The sequence below is a fragment of the Anser brachyrhynchus genome (genome assembly GCF_964034855.1).
Source record: "Anser brachyrhynchus genome assembly, chromosome: 1".
In the NCBI taxonomy this organism is placed as follows: Eukaryota; Metazoa; Chordata; class Aves; order Anseriformes; family Anatidae; genus Anser; species Anser brachyrhynchus.
The window spans coordinates 82,090,330-82,111,758 of NC_137694.1; the positions used below are offsets into that span (position 1 = coordinate 82,090,330).

Below are 21,429 nucleotides of genomic sequence, written 5' to 3' on the forward strand. Positions count from 1 at the left end.
CATTGGCCATAGACAACACGGGCTCATGAGGGAGAAGCCCTGTTTCACTAACTTAATTTCTTTTTATGACAAGGTTACCCATCTAGTTGGCCAAGGGAAGACAGTTGATGTAATCTTTTTGGATTTTGGCAAAGCGTTCAATATTGTTTCTTACGGTATGCTTCTTGACAAAATGCCCACCATACAGCTAGTTAAATACATAATACAATAGGTGAACAGGTGGCTGATGTGTTGGGTTCAAGGGTTTATGGTAAATGGGGTGGCATAAAGCTGGCGGCCAGTCACTAGCAGGGTTCCCACTAGTGGGGCCTCCATTTTAGGGCTGGTTCTCTTCAATGTTCATAAATGACTTGAATGCAGGACTTAAATTTATACTAAGTAATTTTGTGTATGGCAATTGGGCAGAGCTGTTGACTCCCTCAATTGTGGAGATCCTCTTGTAGAGAGATCATGATGAGAGATGGGCCAATCATCAACTCCATGAAGTTCAACAAGACTAAGTGCTGGATTATGCACCTGGGAAAGGGCAACCTTGGATATACATACAGATGTGGGGAAGAGAGACTGGAGAGCTGTCCCACAGAAAGGAATCTGGGGGTTTCGGTCAACACCAAGCTGAATGTGAGTTAGCAGCATGCCTTGGCAGCCAGGAGGGATGACTGTACCCTGGGGTGCACCAGGCACGGCATTGCTAGCTGGTCGAGGGAGGAGATTGTCTTACTCTGCTCTGGTGTGTCTTCACTTTGAACACTATGTGCACTTCTGGGCACCACAATATAAGAAAGACATAAAAATATTAGAGAGCATCCAAAGGAAGTCTCTGAAGGAAGTGAAGGATCTAGAGATGTCTGAGGAGTGGCTGAGGTCCCTGGGTTTGTTCAGCCCAGAGCAGAGCAGGCTGAGGGAAGGCCTTATGGTGGCCTGCAGCTTCCTCACGAGGGGAACGGAGGGGCAGGTGCTGAGCTCTGCTCTCTGGGGACAGCGACAGGACCTGAGAGAATGGCATGGAGCTGGGACAGGGGAGGGTCAGGCTGGGTGCTAGGGAAAGGCACTTCTCTGAAAGGGTGGTTGTGTACTGGAACAGGCTCCCCAGGGAAGTGGTCATGGCACTAAGCCCGCCAGATTTCAAGAAGTGTTTGGACAATGCTCTCAGACACATGGTCTGATTGTGGGGTGGTTCTTTGTGGAGCCAGGAGTTGGACTCAATAGTCCCTGTGGGTGTCTTCCAACTCAGTGTGTACTGTTCTATAATTCTATGATTATTTTCAAGTTCTTACATAAAACTTATTCTGTCACCCAAGTGACTTTTTGTTGCACATTTCTTTTGCCCATTTCAGTGCCCCTAATTACAATTGAATGACACACTTTAAAACAAACAAACAAACAAAAAAACAAAAAAACACACAAAAAACAGACATGGTGGATCTCTGAAAGTGTTGTACACCTAGCTACTTTGCTTCCTAATGGAGTTGTCTGTAATACATAATGTCAACTGCTTACGTGTAAACTTGGTGATAACTGAAGAGAGAGGGAAATAGATTAAAAAACAGTCCCAACCCTGAAAACCCAGAGATCACCCTACCTACTGAAGTCATTCAATAGGAGGAGTCATGAATTGCAGAAGCTTAAATAGAGTTTTGTTTTCTGCTTCCTACTCTACATGTCACCTACTTCATCAGGGGCATTCAGTTAACTTAGAATTCTGGTATGCTATAAGGAAGCACTTAATTTGCCACTTGTTTGTGGATGTTACGTATTACTTTTCTCCGTTTCTGTATGTTGAAATTGTGTTTCTTCATCTGTTTGGTATATGGGGTGAAATCAGGTAAGAACTACTTTTTTTTTTTTTTCCTTCTGTGATATAGTCTCATGGCTTTATTCAAGTATAAAAAAACTAATATTTCTTTATGTAATTTGGCCAAAAGATTAAATCTCGTGAAAACTGTGCGTAATGAAGCAGATGGTTAGTAAAGAGAATTTGATTGCTTTGAAACTGAGCCAAAGGTTCCCATTGTAAAGTAAATAGAACAAAGCCTGATACTTTATCTTTTGCTGTACTTTGGACAGAGACACACTCAGGTATGTGCACTTTGTACAAAGTAAAGAGGCAATTATAAGATAGTTTTAGTGTATTAAGCACTATTTATATTTATTAAGCACTTATTTTTATAAATTTGAAATTATTTTTTGCCAATTTGATAGTTTGACAGCATTTCAAGTTACGTGTTATATTTTTAGTATAATTTAGATATGAAAAGGCAGTGTACACTTAAGATTTCCCCCTTTTTGACCACAAAAGACAGTTATGATGCTTACAAGCACACACAGGAAAGTTGAGATTGTATATTAACTGAATTAAACTGCATATATAACTGCCCAACCCCTGTTTGTATTTTCTGACTGTACAGAACAGTGTACTTGAGTACTCTCACAAGTGCGCACAAAGGGCACCTGGGCATTCCTTCCAGGTGTCAAAGAGAAAGAGGAGTATGAAAAAATTCTCCTTAATGATTCATTGCTTAACAACTTAAACTATTAAATCTACATATTTATTTCTAGGACTGATCTAATTTCACAATGACTTTTTTTTTTTTTAAATTTACTTTTCAAAGAACAATTCTGCTCTTATTTCATAGCCTTTAGTAAATGATTTTTTCTGTTTGATGTTTTGTAGCAAGTAAATAGGTTTCATCAGTTAAAATATATTTCTTGTGATAGTTTTCTCCCTTCAGTGGATCAGACTCTGTTTTATGTCAGTGTCATTCCATTGACTTTACAAAAATGAATTGTTATTTCTCCCAGTCAAATGACATGGTAAGGAATCAAAACATAAGAACACTTTTAGGCAAAAATAAAAGAGCTGTGTTATAGCTATGAATCTGAACAGCAAAACTGTAATCAAGTGTAATCAAGTTTCCACTAAATTCAAGAAAACTGCAGCTGACCAGTGTTTGATTTCTGAACTTGTATAAGTCTCAGCAACGAAACTGAGTTGCCTTCCTGTATCAGTCATTAGTTAATAACCTGTCCAGTAATCACAATAAAAGTAACTTAAATTGTTCAATATCTAAATTAAGAGAACTGTGATATTTATTTTGAAATACAAGTAATTTTAACTTTTCCCAGACACAATACTTGAAGTTATTGTAATTTATGCTAAGGTAATGATAGGCATGAATTTTTTTTTTTTTCATTCGACAGGAAGTTTCAGGCCATTTCTAATATGCTGTAACTTCAACTCTACTCTGGGTTGCAAATACCCGTTATTTTTCCTGATATCCAGTCCAGTGCTGACTGGTCTAATCATTGTAAATACATGGCTTGACCAAGAGATTATTGGTCTAGTTCCCTAAGCTAATTAGTGTTTTCACTTTATCTTTATTGCATCTTAAATTTTGCAGTTCACTTTGTTTGGTTTCATTTAGACCTCTGCTATGATATCAAACACATTTTTCAGATACCTTTTAACCCCATGCTTGCTTTGCAAGCCTTTACAAACTGTAGAGGGTTCTTCGTCTTCCTCAGATTTGCAAATGTGGTGAATTTGGTTCTGCCTGCTAACCAGATGCTGGGAAAAGGAGAAGAGCTAGAACTGCCTCTTCTATAACTCAAAAATACTGAGAAATTTCAGGTTACTCTTTTTTTTTTTTTTTTTTTTTTTTTTTTTTTTTTTTTTAGGGAACTGAGTAGGCATTATTCTTCTTCCTAATTTTGCTTTCTAGAAGTTGATTGACTTGTTTTACAAAATTGTTAATGGCAGGAAAGTTGACACAAGCGCCATCAAATATTAAAAAAAAAAAAAAAAAGAATTATGTAAAGTTAAAGTAGCCCACTAAAACCACTAGAACTCAACAGATTGGCCCAAATACCTTTGCTCATGAAACACCTAAACCATAGAGAAGGTGAACAGGTCGTACAGAAAAACTATGACAGGCAAAGGAGTTATGCCTAGAATCCTGAAACCACTTTCCACACATTATGATGTCAGTAGCTGAAGGTTACTTTTTAATGCCTTACCTTTTGATGTTTGGGGGAAAACTAAGCCTTTGTAGACTCTTGGAAATTGCCATCCTCCTATTGATCCTGACTGATCTAAAGCTTAACCTTGTTTTGTCCGACTACAGAAATGCTAAATATTGCAGGTTTTCTTGTGTCCTCTATATACAGCTAAGTTTTTCAAACTCAGGACAGTATCCTTTGTTTCTTGTTTCTTTGTTTCTTGGTAATGCTGTCCTTATGGTGATCCAAAATTGGGGATGGATTCTGGGTCATCCCCTAGTGTCAGATAACTGTTTCTTATTGCTAGATTGAACAATAAGGCATAAGGATTAGCAGCTTTGACACCCAGGCTGAAAAGAGGAAGAACCAACCACAGTGGTGTTCCTGTTTATACAACACACGCTGGTTGTGAAAAAATTCTGAGAACCTAAATTTGATGGTTAAGTGAATGATTTTATCAACATTGGTTGCTAATTTTTATTTATTATGGAGAAAATATATGGTTCAGAAATAATTAGAAAGGTTAGTTTCATATTTGAATTATTCAAAGGATCACAGTAATATCTACAAAGTCATTAATTTAACTGTGGCTCCTACTCATTCAGCACACCTTCTGGCACCTCATTCCAAAGATCTGGAGTAAATAAAATTCAGGTTCTTCACTTTCCACGGATAAATGTGGAAAGAAAAGTGAAGAGGTGATATTTTGTTTGGTCTGACTCATCAAATTACTGTCTAATAACATTTTCATCTTTTCCAGATGAGGAGGAAAAATGCCCTGAATTTACAGACCTTAATATAGGCAATGCTTTATCTGGAACAGAACTCCATGTCCAGCTACTGCTGTACACAAGGGAAAATCCGAATTGTTCTGAGAGACTTATTGAACATAATGTTACTGCATCTGAGTACCTTAATACCTCCAAGAAAACTGTCTTTGTTATTCATGGCTTCAGACCAACAGGGTCTCCACCAGCATGGCTAGGTGATATAAAGGAGCTCTTACTGTCTTCTGGGGATATTAATCTCATTATAGTTGACTGGAATCGTGGTGCAACAACTGTGATTTATACAACTGCTGTTGAAAACTGCAGAAAAGTTGCAGAAACACTGAAGAACTATGTTGACCAGATGCTGGTAAGGCAGAGAGTTGTATCTGTTCTGAACAAGTTTAAATAGCATAGTTCAGTTGGGAATGAATATTTAAAATATAGTTATGTCTAAAGAGGAGCCCCATGAGAATATCAAGTGATATTTCTTTAACAAAGTATTTACTAATTTTGCATGCAGTAATTACTACATATCTTTAACCTCACCTGAGTTCTCATTTCCCTTTCACTGAAATATGTATAAGACTGCATCTCATTTCTTTAGCCAGATGGAAATTTTAAGTCTTCTGGAAAAAGTGAATGCACCAGTGGGGAAAAGAAGTAAGAGTTATTCAAATAGTATGCAGCAATAAATAAAAACATCACACTACTCTTTCCAATCTTAAATTACTATAGTTAAGGATCTTGAATAAAAAAGAAATCACCAACATATATAAATATTTGTCACAAATTTATATAAACTTCCTGATTCTACAGGTAGCTGCTGAAAGAGTTGCTGATGTATTCTTCACTGGGCTGTAGATTTATATCCTTAATCAAATCAACACAAAATGTAATCGTATCATTTTTTTTCGTTATTACTTGAGTTTTTATCACCCAAGTTTTCTTCTCTGCATTCCTAATGCTTTGTTGTAATAAAATGTTTTTGTGGAATTTGAGCTTTTTTTTTTTTTTTTTTTTTTAAATACGGTTAGCCTTCTAGAATAGGCCTGTTAAGACTTTCCTGCAGGTGTGTATTTGGCACCATTATTCACTTGTTCTGTGGTTTGTTAATGGTATTATGGTTTTAATTTACTATACTGGAAAAATAAGGTACGAAGAGATTTTCCCTGCCCCCCTTGTTCATAGTTTTGGTTCGTCTTTCTTGTATCTGGTAAATGTCTTCCTCTTCCATCTCTATACTCTCCTTTTTCAAATAACTGGTGTGACAATTTGGAAGAAATGTGACTCAAGGTTCCTTTTTACATTTTTATAGTCAAATAATTTCATACTTACTACGATATATAACTATTATAGAAAGTCAAACTGAAAATAAGTTTGGAACTTCCATTTGTTTTTAAAGTTACAGAATTACAATATATAGCCTGGAGTATTAACCAAATGTGAATACTAAAACAGTCTGCTGATGTCTGCTTTGTTAACTCCGTGTGCGTCTTGTTTTGTATTTTTTTTTCTGATAGGCAGATGGAGCTTCTCTTGACTCTATGCACATGATTGGAGTCAGTCTTGGGGCTCATATTGCTGGTTTTGTTGGCCATAAGTATGATGGCAAACTTGGCAGAATTACGGGTAAGGCTTTTAATCCTGATACCTGTATTCTAGTGTACCCTGCTTTGTTGATATTGCTACAGATCACATAGATGCTGGTATTGAAATATCAACAAATAAGAACTGATTATTTAGAAACATACAAGAAGAAAAATTAGTCATTGATGTAAGTTCAGAAAATTGCAAAATTATTCTTTGAGGAGTTAAGTTACTGGTGAATTTTCCCATTTTTCCAGTGTTTACCTCTTGTCTTTCAAAAGAAAACTAAATGCTGCATCCAGATGCCACTTAAGTGATGTGCTATCTGAGTTTCAGTCTGGTTGATGAAGAAAATGAGGTCCCTCTTAAGGGAGGTTCAAAAGCTTTTGGTCAGAACACAGGAATTAGGCACAAGCATTTAGTTTCACTTTGAATTATCTGAGCATGGTGTGGGCTTTACTATATTGGGCAACCTGCTACAGGAAGCTTAAATCAGGTGTGCAGCCTGTGTATGGATACTGCAGATCTTACCTAATATTTGTTGCAAATCATCATTGTCAATTGTGGGAGTGGTGTATACAGTGAAAATTTGAATACCCTCATTTGGGTACATCCTTCAGGCACATGAAGTTTAAGAATAACTTTTCAATGCTAGTTCCTAGGGCAGAATCCACAGTGCTAATTTGGGTACACAGGCTCCTGATAATTATTGTGCAAGAGCTAAATTCACTGCAGCTAGCATGCTGAGGAGGAAGCTGATTTAGCTAACTACTAGAAAAGGTGGTAAGAAGGCTCTGTTACTTTCTAAGATTTAAGTGAGCAGCTGTTTTCAGGCTGAAAGGAAACACCTTGAGATTCATAGCTCCTAACCATCTCTTTGTGGTACTAAAGTGATTTGTTTTATTTTGTTTTGTTTTCCAAATGTAATAGAAGCCAGTAGCCAGTTCTATGAAAGGGAATTAGATACTCCTCCCCTTTTACTACAGTAATCTGAAAGCCATGGCCTTTTCTAAAAGTTGATAAGCTATATTCCCTTGGTTATAAATATTAATTTCCACTTTACACAATTCCTTGGAGTATTTTTTTTTTTCCTTCACAGGTTGGGGACAATCTTGATGGCAATACTAGGCCAACAAGTCTGCCGCCTTTCTGACTTCTTATATTAATTGTGAGCTAGTAGATCTATGTCATTTCTGAACTCAGATGTGCAAGGGTAAATGGAATTGTATGAAACATTCCAATCACCTTCCTGTCATTTCAAATACAGATGAAGGCAAAGACTAGATAGTCCAAACTCACAAGGCTCATAATCTCTTGACTGTTTTGATACTGTTTCTTTCCAACAAGTTGGGTGTAAAACTATAAGAAAGTGGCCCAAACTGGTGTTGGAAAAACTAGATTAAAAATAAATAAATAAAAAATGGAGACTTCTGAAACATAAAACTGATTAATAGATGGAAACAATAAACTTTGTCACCTGGGATACTATGAATGTTTAATCCTGGCATTCCATGAGCCTCTGTGGTAGTTTGGATCTTGGTTATCTTGATCTTGAGAGAAAACTTTCTAGACCAGTTCTTAAAGCACATCTGCCAGTTAAATCATAATACAAATTTGCTGGGTCTTGAATAAACTAAGGTCATGTGCTAGACCCATCTCACAATTAGTGAGAATGAAATTAGGAGTCAAGCGTAGGGATACGTTTTGTCTTGACAATTACATTTTCCATCTTTGCTGCTTTTTTTGCCACCTTCTTCCCTTTGTCTCTGCTTTTGTTGTCAAGAAAATAGGAACAGAGCAAACCTCAACTAACGACTTTTCTTTCCTGTGAAGGACAGTAATTACTATCTTGAAAACTGTTAGGCTTCAGGGTTGCACAACAATAATTCTCTATTGCTAAAAGGAAGGAGAATAAGCAATGCTTATGCTTCAAATACTTTACCACCCAAATTCTCTCCTCTTAGATATCAAGTGCTTTTTCTGGATCTCAGCTGAAAACTCTTTTGTCATAGCTCAGTTTCAATTTGAGTATAATATTTCCAAACCTGCTTCAGGTGAAATTGTGTAAAAAACTAGTATTTCACTTCTTTTCCTTTAAGAACTTTTTTCTATAATTAATTCCAACACCAATTGGTAAAATGATCAAGGCTTGTTTGAAATCATCTCCCATCCAAGATGTCTCTATCCTGGGTTCTGGTGGTGAGAGCAGCTACATTTCATATTTTATTTTTATGAAGTAAATAATAGGAATAGTATTTTCTGGGGGAAAAAAAGAAAATGAATTAATTTGATTTGATTCCTAATATAGTTGGCTTATAGTTGTTCTGGATAATGTGGAGATGAGCACAACTTAACAGGAGAGAGAGAAACTTAATAGGAGAGGGAGAAATTCAAACATATGGCTTGGTCTTGTACTAGGAATCCTTGCTTTACTTAGCCTAGCAAGTTGAAGAATAGAAGCTTGTGAATAATTGTTTTGTTTTTATTCTTATTATTACCTCATGAAAAGGGGTAAGTCATTGATGAATAATGCTCACGTGTCAATCTTGTATATAACTAGAAACAGACCTCAGGATTTGTAATGCTAATGTCATTTTCATTTAGGTCTTGATCCAGCAGGCCCTTCATTCACTCGAGAACCACCAGAGGGCAGATTAGATCGCACTGATGCAAAATTCGTTGACGTAATTCATACAGATACTGATGGTAATACCATAGCTTTAACTTCCCTATTTCAGCTAGAGGAAAGGCAGAAAAGGGAAAGAGATGGGATAAGCTGTTTCAGGAACATGCATATGGCGTTGCATTAGTTTTAATGGGTGGATCGCTGTGCTGTTGCTTCCTAACAGTGCATGCTTTTGAAATCATGTTTTATATAAGCTTGTTCATCAAGAAATTGAAACTCAACTTTGATGATTATTTAAGCAATGATGACCTGTTTTGTTCTGTTCTGACATGAGTAGTCCTGTTATTGAATGAGTTAGCTTCATAACTGAACCTGAAAATACTGAAGCAACTTTCACATCCAACAGCTAACTGAAGGCATGTGTACATAAACATAAAGACATGAGTCCACTTAATGCCATGCAAATATAATAATTTATGCCTTGTTTGTTATAGTATATTATTTCTGAATACAAAACCAAGAAGTCTACACATTGGATAAAACGTGTCTATTGCATTAATTTCTGATACTATTCTTTGCAAAATAGTATCACGTAAACATTCTTTCACTGTGCTAGTGTGTATGAACACAGAGGTTGTAAGCATGTGTATATCACTGAATTAAAGCCTGTTCTCAGATAAGCAGTCTCAGCTGTAACACATTAGTACACTATTCAGATCCACTGCCTAAAATTATGTATGGAATCACATTACTGTAAGGTTGAAGGACATTGTAGTCTGATTTCTTCATACTGTAGTCTGGTTTAATTTTCTTCTCAAAATATTAGGAAACCTTTCAAATCTACCACATGTGGCCCATTATTTGTGTAGTTTCATATCAGTTTCTTTAACAAGATTAAAACTTATCATTTTATTATACAAATTTATATGTGAAGTGGTAAAATACCAATGTTTGCAACATTCCCATTATGTGAATAAAGGTAAGGAAGGTAGAAAGGAAGGTTGGTCAGACTGAGCTAAATCTTACTGAAATCAGTCTTTTTTTTTTTTTATGGAACATGAGAAATAAAGATTTTTTTAGTGTAGTTCAGAATCCAATGTCATTTGCAAAAAAATGGGAAATCTTACTGTAGTTAAACATTGGGAAAGAATTTTCATTGCTAGAGAAAACATGAATTTCATAAATTTCTTCATGCAAATAATGTTTCAGCTGCAGTACTAAAGAATTGCTTCTGTCCTATCCTTTTTCTTTTGCGGAAATAAGAGTCATGCACACACTTGTAGATTGCAAATTAATTTGAATAACTTTCTTAAAAAGAAAAAAAATGTGAATTTTAACTCAACATGAATTCCACTTAAAGAACAAAAGAACAATATATTTGCAAATATTTTCTTTAAAAGATCCATGTTATTTTGTAGTGCAATCCAATGATAAATTATTCACTGGATAATTCTGCTTATGTTTTTGTTGTTGTTTAATTTGTGATGTTTTTAGTACTAGGTTTCAAGAAACCTTTAGGAACCATTGATTTCTATCCAAATGGAGGAATGGATCAGCCTGGTTGCCCACAAACAGTATTCAGTGGTAAATAAAAATGTGTTCAGTTAATGAGAAAAGAGTCTGAGATCAAATCAAAAATGACCTGAATTCAATGGGCACTTCCCATTCACAGTAATATTGGGTCTGAGGTCACTGTATTTCTTTCGCCTTCTCATTCAGCAAAAAGGAAAACCAAAGATATTGGGCATTTTGTTTTTAATAAAGATCTTCCCATATGCATACATATTCCATCATACCATTATTACTGTATATATAATCTGCATGTAGTGATCAATATTTTCCTGTGTTTATATATGGCCAGGTATAGGAAAAGATGTAGGGAAGATGTAAGTGATTTGAACAGCACCACTCTCAGATGACATGGAAGGCAAGGGTTTAAAGTCTCCACTATATGTCTTAAGTTTCTACCTGATTGGCAGTGATGTACTAGGTTTTGAACAGGTCTTTTAGACCTGTTTTCTTCAGAACGAAAACATTTTTATTGCATGATCTTTTGCTGCAGAATTTTGCTTATTTCAACTTCCATAAATCTTAGGCAAAGTTGCTACCCATTGGTTTTTTTTTTTTTTTTTAATAATTTTGAATATTTTTTTTGGTATTTATATAAACATATGGATTATATATATATATGAAGTAGTGCTCACAGTAGTTTTTCTGCTTAAATATTACACAGGATCAACTGTGTCATTTGTGGCAACAAAGCCAATTGTAATGCAGGCTCATGCCTGATAATAAAAATTGTCTAAATTTGATAGGACGTAGTAGACAGACTATTTCTTGCATATAAAAACCTGAATATTTTTCTCTATACCTGTAATATTCAAAACAGTCTTCATTTTCTTCTTCTTGTGTGTGCATCCGTTTTGTACATTCAGTGGTCAACTAAACAGGGCATAAAGACATGGCTAACAAAGAATGATTTAGTTAAATGAGATTATTTGAGTAACATCTTTTCTTTCCTGAAGAAACATAATGACATATTCTTTGTATATTTCATTTTTTCTTTCCTGAAGGATTGCAGTATTTTAAATGTGACCATCAAAGATCTGTCTTCCTCTTCTTATCATCTTTGAAAAGAAAGTGCAACATAATAGCATATCCTTGTGACTCTTACTCAGATTATAAGAGAGGAAAATGTGTTGATTGTGAAGCTTTCCAACCAATGTCATGTCCAGTAATGGGTAAGAGTTACCATATCTGCTCTGGGATGGACGAAGTTTTTGAGAAGTTCAGACTTGCTCCTTCTGGGCCTGCTCCAGGGATCTGTAGCATCTTGCTAAGGCATCTGATGAGACTGACTGAGGGTAGAGCTGCATACTGTTTTAAACAGTTCAAAGCTTAAGGCTTTGTCTGCTTTATAGTTAGCTCTGTTAGATAGGGTGCTGAATGTTCCTAATATTTGATTATTAGGCTTTCTAGTCTGAAATGGATTCAGAATACATTTCCTCTATAGAGAGAAATTGCTTCTACTTAAGCCCATCTCTTTAGGCTTTCGTAGTGTGCTATCATTCCTGGAGGACTGGTGGTTTTTGATTAAGAGTAGTAATGTTTATAGCAACTTCATGGAGTCTCTGGCTCTTCTTTTGGAATCAAGCTCATATTTGTAGAGATTGTTAGTTGTTTGGGCCTTTATTACTTTTAGAGAAGATCTAGGGACAGTCTGAAAGCAGCTTCAATAACGTGAGCATTTCCCAGTTGGCAGAGCAGGGTTTTCATAAAAATGAAATATTTAGAATATTTAAATAGAAGTTAACTTTCAATTCATACCTTGTCTTCTGATGTATGTCCTTGAATAGTTATATTAGTTAGGTCTACATTGAAGAAAAAACATAAATAGATGTATCTGTATACTATTTTATAATAAGAACCAGCTGTAACAGGACCTTCTAATAGGGCAGGAAGACCCAGGGACTTCCCCAGAATGCTTATTAGTCATGCCTGATGCACTTACACAGAATGCCTGAGCTAGAGGTGGAGATGACCAATCAGCTGCCAATCAGCTGCCCTCATTTTTAATTTTTATTTTAATAACCGTAAAGTCTATAAGGAAATGGGAGGCAGCTGAAACTGGGAACTTGGAGGAGAAACAGCATCCTTCTGCTGCAAGCTTTCCCACCTGCTGTCTTGCAGTGCCAGCTATGCAGCCTGGAACTAGCCCTCATTGTCCAGTGTAGGTAAAGAAGTCAAGAGGGACAGTATAGTATCAGCCATTTTAGAAATAAGGACCTTTATCAAGACCCAAAGACAAAAAGCATAATTACATAAAAATAAATAATACATTGCATCCAAGAACTTACGAGGTTTAATGAGCATCAAATGTTTTATTAAATCATATCCACAATTATAGAATTTAAACAGGATTTAAAAATGCTTACTGTAATGATTCAAGAAAGAAAGGAAGACATTTTACTAAACGTGAAGCTGTTCTGTAATTGTTCTCTGCAAATATGTGAGCTAGTTTTTTGGTTTTGTTTTTATTACCTCTGCAGGATTTTATTGGCACTGTTTTCCAGAGTTAGTACTCTAGACTAAAAACATTCCAACTATTTGATTATATTACTTGTAGTGACACTAATATATTAGAAAAATGAAATACATATATATGTTATGCTGTTCTGTTCTGTTATGCTTATGGTATTCCTGCATTTTCCAAGCCATTGACTTTCTAAGTGGATGTTTAAGAAAACTAAACTCACGTCTGTCACTTTGGGTAACTTGCTTTTATGTAATTGTATGTGTATTGTGATACTGCTCTATGTCTGAAATAAAATGTTTAAACTTTGAATTTCAGGTTATTATGCTGATAGCTGGAAAAAGCATTTAATACTGAAGAATTCACCAACAAAAGCTTATTTTGATACTTCAGACAACGACCCATTCTGCAGTAAGTGACTGAATACACACACACACACACATATGTATACATATATACATAACAAACTCTTTATGAAATATTATAGTTGTTATTTGTTAGCTGACTTGAAGGGAACATGTGTTAAAAGTAGAAAGTTATTGTTAGCTGCAACAGAAAAAGAACAAACCGTGAGTGAAGTGTCAGTTTGCAGACTGGGTGGAAGGAAAAGAGTGATTATGGCAGAAGAGTAAGCAATATGTTAACTGAGAAAGAAATGTGACTTTAAAAGTAATGAAATGGACTGACTGACAGAATAATAAGAAAGACAAAAAATGAGAATGAAGTGACAGGGAAAAAGCTGAGAGAATCCGCTCAGATGGGATTGTTCCTGCCATTTTCAGAGAGTAAAAATTGGTAGGAGTTCCTTGGGCGGAGGAAGGAAAAGAAACGCTTGTATGTTCCTCCCCAGGGAGGTGAGTGACCTGCAGTGAACTAAAGCTACTCCAGCTTTTAAAGATCCATGAGAAAACAGAGGAGGAAAAACCTATCTGACTTTATCAGGGTTATGCTATATGGGGATGAACTCTTCTGGTGTGGGCTTTAGCTACAACAATTTACCTCTCCATTTGGAGGTCTAGCTTAGATTCTCATCCTGTTTCTGATTTCATATGTTTTTATCAAGAAACCCTTTTAATTAGTGATATTACAAATTCTTTGGTTTGGGGTATAGGGATAGGCTTACAAGGAATTCAAGTGAAATCAAGTTTTCCCATTAGCGTTTTCCATTTTCTCAGCAAGCTTTGTGACCAGGGACTGAATTATTTCTTGTGACTGTGGTAATTGTGCTTGCTTAAATCACTGTTTCTTCCAAGGGCCCAGAAGAGGTTAACAAAGGTGTTACAGATTTTATATAACTTAGTGCTAGGGTTATTGGTGCAGCTGACTAACAAAATGAAGTGGTCTTGGTGTGCAGAGAAAAAGACTTGGGGAGCAAAGCCTAAGGCACAAATTTAAATTTGCTTACATATATGTATTCCATAGTAGCAGATGAAGAAGAATGATCATATGGGTTGCTAACTGCATTTCAAGTATATTGACTTTAATGTTACAGTGCCTATTTGAGTGCCCTTTACATACTCCAGAGTCTTCCCAACCCTTTTTCTCTAAACTGCCCAAGTCAAATCTTCTCCCCCTTCTCCTTCCTGACCCAGAGAAGAAAAATAGATCTTTCTTTTCCCGGTGGTATTTCCACTCAACACCTGCTACCACTGCTCCTCTCCCCATCAGGTCTGCTTGGACTTTGCTCTTCCATGCTTTCAGGGCTGCATAGGTTACTAGGTCTCCTCATTTCAATCCTCCTGGAGAAAAATATGGCTTTGCTTTCACTCTCACACATATTGAAGTCTGGGCATTTATTGAAAATCCTGATTCTTTCAGGCAGAATCCTGATTCTTTCCTGGTGGAAATAGTATGTAGAAGTAAAAAAGATTATATGTAGTAGTCTGGGACAGGGGTGGTAGAAGAAAGAAAACAGAGGGATTATTACCAAACATAGGAGGAGATACATGGAAAGGAGTAAGAAGATTTGTAATGACAGGATGAATTTCAGGGAAAATATGCAAAGTTAAGAAGAAAAATAAGTCTAATAAACCAGTCTGAAAAAGAGGGTGTTTATTAACTAAGCCTTATTTTAATTCATAGATGTTTGAAAACATGAGGAAATAGAAAAATAAAAAAGCCTTGAACTAAATAAAACTGTAAACCTGAGTAGGACAAGTTTTTCATTCAAGGTGAGGCTTTGCCGTTTAGGAGAGACTGTTAAAGAGAAACATGCCAGAAAAAAAGACAGAAGGGTTTGAATTGGCTTCCTAATTTTCATAGTAGTAATGCTGTATTTCCTCTGGAAAGCCATAGCACAGTCACAGTATAGGTGGTGGTTGCAGAAGGGCAGTGGGAGACCAGGTCAGGGTTTCACAGGGCATGGCAGAGCAGGCCTGCTGCATGCTGTCCTCCCTCCAACAAGTGGGCTGGTGCTCTGAGGTACCAGTCCCTGGCAGCCGGTGTGTTTTTCCAAGGCCATGAGCCCTCCCATGGAAGGGCAGAAGGGACTGGAGCATGGAAAAGGACTCAGCCTCCTCTCCTCAGTCACCCCCACGGTTTTTCTAGTACTCATGTGGTCTATCCCCTTAAAAGCAGGTTTGGGCCTATTGGCTTCCTCTGAGAGAGGGGTGCTCGGAGAACGTGTACTGCTGCAACTGCTCAGGCTGGGCAATCAAGACACAGAATAATGTCTCTCTTCAGCTGTTAGCTCCTGGCTCATCTGCTCAGCTAGCTAACTGCCTGGCTTGCTTGTCCATAAAACTTGCATGAACACTGTTCCTCCCTCTTCCTGCCAATGTACCTCACCTGTTTTCTGGATGTGTCACTTTTGTGGATAGCGTGATAGTTTCACCACAATAGTAGCTCAAATATCCCCACTTTGCAGAGCTTGCCAAGAACTGAAGGTGCCAGTTAGGGCTTAATTTTGCATTGTTTCCTTAGGCAGGTCAAACTCCTCATGTTAACTCTGATGGCAGTTTTCTGATGCAAATCGTTTCCATGTAAGAACTGGAAAAAAATGTACGTTAACTACAGAGACCTCCAAACAGCCATTTTGTGGAAGCTTCTTTTTGTCAATAGCCATTTTGTTCTGGCTTTAGCTGGTTACTTAGAAGTAAAGGGTCACTATTATTACCATCACCAAGTGAATACTTTTAGAAGGGTGCTGATAATAACTGTATCCTGTTGAGGTTCATTCCTTAAATCTTACTATTTCCTATTTGTTTTTGCAGTGTATAACTACTTACTGTATATTATTACCTGGAATAAAAGCATTAGGAGAGGTTTCATTAAAGTTAAGATAACTGATTATGCTGGAAACACAATAGAATCAGAGGTGAATAGGTACGTCATGCTTTGTCTGTAAATCTTTTTTATCTCTGTGTAGAACTAATTTCCTGAGTTTCCTAAGCCTTGCTTAAGACTTGTCAACTAAGTCAAGAGGTTAAGTCTTAGTCACAGCTCCTTTTCCTGGATCTGATATGGCTCAGTGTGAGAGGCAATGCTTCTCAACCTGAAATGATTTTCCCTCCCTTTCCAAACTAGCCCATGTCCTTGTCTGCCACTCGTTTGAATTCAGTTCTCAGTGTCCTTGTCCTGAATGTTCTCAGCTGATCCATCTTGCAAGATTTCTGTTCTTAGTAATAACTCTTGGAAATCATGAATATTTCTCAGATAAAAAAACTCTGACTAAAAATCATATTTTTTTCTAGTGAAGTTGCAACATTTCAGCAATATAAGAGAGTCAAAATATTGACTGGATTTTACCGGGATTTTGACAAAATATCAAAAATTTCCTTGACCTTTTCTACGAAGACTTTAATAGGTCCAAAATACAAGCTTAGGATTCTTCAGATGAGGCTGAAATCTCTTAATAACCCAGAAAGGTAAGTGTTTGTTACAAAGTTGTGTGTGAACTAAACTGCTCAGGATGTTTCCTCAGAAATTTGTACTTGCCTCTATCGATTTTTTTTATCACATATTCATAAATGCATGAATATTCTTCTAATCCTATCTAGGATAAAGTTCATCATGTGGAAGAGCTGTTTTGTACATTAACACTTAGTGCACAGCACCCTCAAATGTACTCTTGTGCATGTAAAAGTCATACATGCTCCTTTTTACAGCAGACTGCTGCTGCAGTCTGCTCTGAAGGAGCTCTCAAGGACCACTTACGTAGGTCAGCCTGACTTACAGCTGCAGTGATTGCAGGGAGAAGTTCTCTTCCTGAAGATGAATGTTATGAAGTACTTTTCTGCTTATAATTATGTGTCTGCACACAGCTTTTCTTAGACGTGGAATGGAGCACTTCTATGACTGAAATAGGCATTTGGTCCTGTTGCTGCTGATGAAGACCCTCCAAGAGCAAAACATACAGTCTGTGCTTTCCTACACTTAAAATGAAATAATCTGCATTTATTATACCAAGTGTTGTTATTACACTTCTATTATTTATTTATTTATTGAAATACTTCGGCAGTGCTGCTATATGTTGATTTTTTACATCTCCAGTTACCTCTAATATAGCATTAGCAATTAAATTTTACATTTTCATCTTGTGAAAATAACATTTTACATATAAAAATTAAGAAATACCCTGGAGTAGCAACAATACTTTATTTTAGAGTTATTACATATATTTGCTTTGCATGAATAGCAGATTCAGCGAAGTGTGATTTTAAAATAAAGTCTGCACCGGGGAAGGTTCATACTGGATATTAGGAAAAAATTCTTTATTGTGTGGGTGGTTAAGCACTGGGACAGGCTTCCTAGCAAGGTTGTTGATGCCCTATGTGTGTCAGTGTTCAAGAGGCATTTGGACACTGCCCTCATTCACATGCTTTAACTTCTGGTTAGCCCTGAAGTGGTCAGGCAGTTTAACTTGATGATCTTTGTGGGTCCCTTCCAACTGAACTATTCTATTCTATTCTATTCTATTCTATTCTATTCATGGTAATCAAATAACTAATGAGTGGGAACAATGTTATAATATGAGTAAGTCTTAAGTCTGTATATTTTTTTAACTTAAGAAACAGCAATTGAGACTTTCTGATTTGGTATATGATAATAGTCCGGAAGGAATCAGGTACGATAATTTGTAACAATTAAGAAATCTTGTTAAATTAATCTGTTATTTCATATTTACTGAGAAAGAGGAGAAGACAGGTGGGAGAGATTTAGAAAGAAACAGAACACTTGGTAATCAAAATAGTACTTCCAAATATATATGCATTAGACTTTGTTAACTTGTTGAAGACCATAAATTTCAAGCTCTCAGGTGAACTGGAATGATTTTATTTAAAAGCATTTGGTGATGAGAGATAGTCAAAGCTCTAAATCATATTGTGACTTTTTTTTTTCCCAACCCAATGGTGATAAATCAAAGGAGGCATTTCATGGAAGCCTATCATTATTCAGAACTTTTTCAGATTAATAATCTAGCAAATAGTGAATGCTTTCATTGAACAATCCTTATTGTTTTGAGTTTTCATGCCTGTTACTCTGACTGTTGTTAGTTTTAAAGTAAGATGCACTTGATTTGTTTTAATATAGAATCCCCTAAAGTTCTTCTTATGGAATCTCATCAGATGGCAGTCATACAGGCATTAGATACTTTAAGATAGTGATGGAAAAAAGTGTGTTGAATCAGCATGTGAAGGTAATTTAAATGCAGATGTTACAGCACCATTGGTTGGTATAATTACGTAATTGCTCATTGTAATTATGACTACCTATATTTACCTTATTTAGTTATACATAATTACACCAATTACTTGAGTACAGGATAATTAACTAGAAACTACTTTAAATATTTAAATTATTCATATAACAAAATAATAGGTAAAAACCAGGAGACAGGTGCAGGGATAAAAGACAATGGGAGTCTCACTCTCCCCAGATTTGGATTAATAGTGGATGATGGGAGTCTGGGGAATATCACTGAAAATTGTTTACTGACCCATTATTCACACAGCTGGTGTGGGAGTGTAGGAGTGCTAAAGGGTACATATAATTTTCAGACTCTTCTGATCTCTAAGATAAATCATTCCAGCTCGTGCATAAAAACAGAAAGCTTTTATAACTTGTGTTCATCCAGGTGTCAGTTCTCCCAGAAAGCTTTTGAATCTGTCACTCAGCTCAGACGCAACTGATGAGGAAGGTGAATGTTTCACAGATACTTAGTCCTGCCAACTTATTTATTTATTTATTTTTAATCAAAGCAAGAACAGGAAGAGTAAAAAAAAGAAGACCTTATTAATATCTCTGTTGAACAAGAGAGCATGGCATGCCCTTGCTTTTTAGTAGATGGAAGAGAAGCCACATGGGATGAAAGTTTATGATTGCCTCACTTCACAAAAAAATTATTTGCCTTTTGCTACTTCTCAGTGAACTGGAGAACCCTCTCCTCTCTCAGGTCTACACTCCTGGGAGACATGCCTGGTTCTTAATAATCACAAACTTAGGTGGATTTCACTTCAAATGAGATACAAAATATTGGAAACAATGTTTTTATTTCTAGTATTTATCATCATGTCTAACTGTTGTATCCTCTGTGATAAGACAGGATCCTTCCCAGGTGATTTCTTCTGTTGGAGAATAGGCTGTGCTAACATACTCTGCTGTTGCATGGTGATTACTGTTGCAAATGTACTGAAATACAGCACTGTAAACTGAAAGTAAATTCAAGAAATATATACATATAATAATCTTATATTGTTCTGTTTGCAGATTTGTCCTGTGAATTCTTTCACAGTCTTTTGTGAGGATTTTTACAATGTTGTCAGTTTCTGTGCTTTTTTCTCCCTGTACAAAAATAATGTAAGAGTAAACCATTACATTCAAATCAAAACAAATTGTGGATGAAGGACTGTGTTAAATTCTACGTTTTGCATTATACAGAATATACAGAATTTCTCCTGATCTTAGTTGCAAAATCTACTGTTTTAGCTTTTGTGGGGCCTTTGAAGAGCCTCAAATTCTTATATAGGAATCTGTCAGTCCTTTCACATCCAGGTAGGTGGATTCATAACTGTTTGGAAATCTCACACTTATGAAAACAAAGGTGCCTTGTGGGATGTTCCTTCTCAGCCCTTTATTTTCCCTTAGGTGTTTCACTGTACCTAATTCCCAGTCTGAGGTGAATTGTGTTGTTTAGCCAGTTCAGAGCAATGTAGAGGATAAGTAACATAGTTTGTATGCCCTTAGAAGTGCCATCAGAGGAAAGGCTGCATCAGTCACTTGTTTGTCCCATCCAGCTCTCACCATCTTCTATAGCACATAAAGGGCAGAGCTGTGACCCGTCTCTGCACTAAAAGCACACAGCTAGTTTCTTTGTTGACATCAAAAAGTAAAATTTTGTGTGTGAGAGGCTCCTTTTGTGACATCTGCATATGTTCCTGTGGTATTGTGCAGTTCTGAGTTTTCTAGGCATTGAGATGATAAATTACACTCCTGCATGGAACTTCTTATACATGCTCTCATTGCAGAAAAATAAATAAATAAATAAATAAATAATAAAGAGAGAGAGAAGTTATTAAGATGCAGTATTTTGCTTCTGTCTTTGGAATGAAGGAGAGGAACTTTCCTACCTAGGAAATTCAAAATAAATTGTTCAGACTGAGTGTTAACAGGAATTGGGCTGCACTTGGAACATTGTTCTAAAGAACTAATTTTAATACAGATTAATAGCTTTAGTGGCTGAATTACAGCGTCTTCATAGTTCAGACTAATGTGGTACTCTTCTTAAGCCACTGTACACCATCCATCTAATGACCTGGTTGTTTGCAATCTGGCAAAACTACTCTAGTGATGCATAAAGTAGGGTGTAAACTTAGACAAGAAGACATTTGTTGTTGTCCTGAGTACTGTTTCTGAGAGGTAGTAAATACTGAAGGTTTAATAATTCAGATACTAAAACATTTTTCTATTAATCTTAAATTTTCTGTTTTGCACATATACATATATATTTATTTTGTTTCTACTTTCATAGGGTACAGCTGTGCAGATATGATTTTGTACTGATGGAGAACACTGAATTGACCTTCAAACCCATCCCCTGTCCAGAGAACAGTACATGAAGAGAGAGCTTCTACTAACTTAATTTCTCTATGGCAGTGACATTTGATTCTTCCTCAGGATAAAGATCGCAATGAGAAGGGAAATGAGATAACCTAGATTTATTTTCAAGAGTCTGTATGGTAATATGCATTACTTCCTCTGAGTGCCTTAGGGTGAAATTCATTGAAAAGTTCTGGTGCCTATGTATTCAGGAAATTTGAATAAAATCAATGCATCATAGAAAACATACAATGATCTATTAGTTATTATTTGTTAGCAGTGAGGCAACTACTGAATTAAAGATGAATTATCTGCATAATCTCAGCACATTATTAATCAAGTCATACATATATTTAATTATTTATTATTTATAATGG

The 21,429-nt window shown here is 36.2% G+C and overlaps 1 protein-coding gene across 1 annotated transcript; it reads left to right on the forward strand.

The window, feature by feature from the left end:
• The first annotated feature begins 1,624 nt into the window (after window positions 1-1,624).
• Window positions 1,625-21,222, forward strand: LIPI (lipase I). The gene is made up of 10 exons (XM_080557833.1): window positions 1,625-1,825; window positions 4,760-5,136; window positions 6,290-6,398; window positions 8,961-9,062; window positions 10,477-10,566; window positions 11,556-11,723; window positions 13,334-13,426; window positions 16,228-16,339; window positions 16,708-16,881; window positions 20,985-21,222. The coding sequence occupies exons 1-10, from the start codon at window positions 1,747-1,749 to the stop codon at window positions 21,070-21,072; spliced, it is 1,392 nt and encodes a 463-aa protein (XP_080413959.1). The 5' UTR covers window positions 1,625-1,746; the 3' UTR covers window positions 21,073-21,222.
• The last annotated feature ends 207 nt before the right edge of the window (window positions 21,223-21,429 follow it).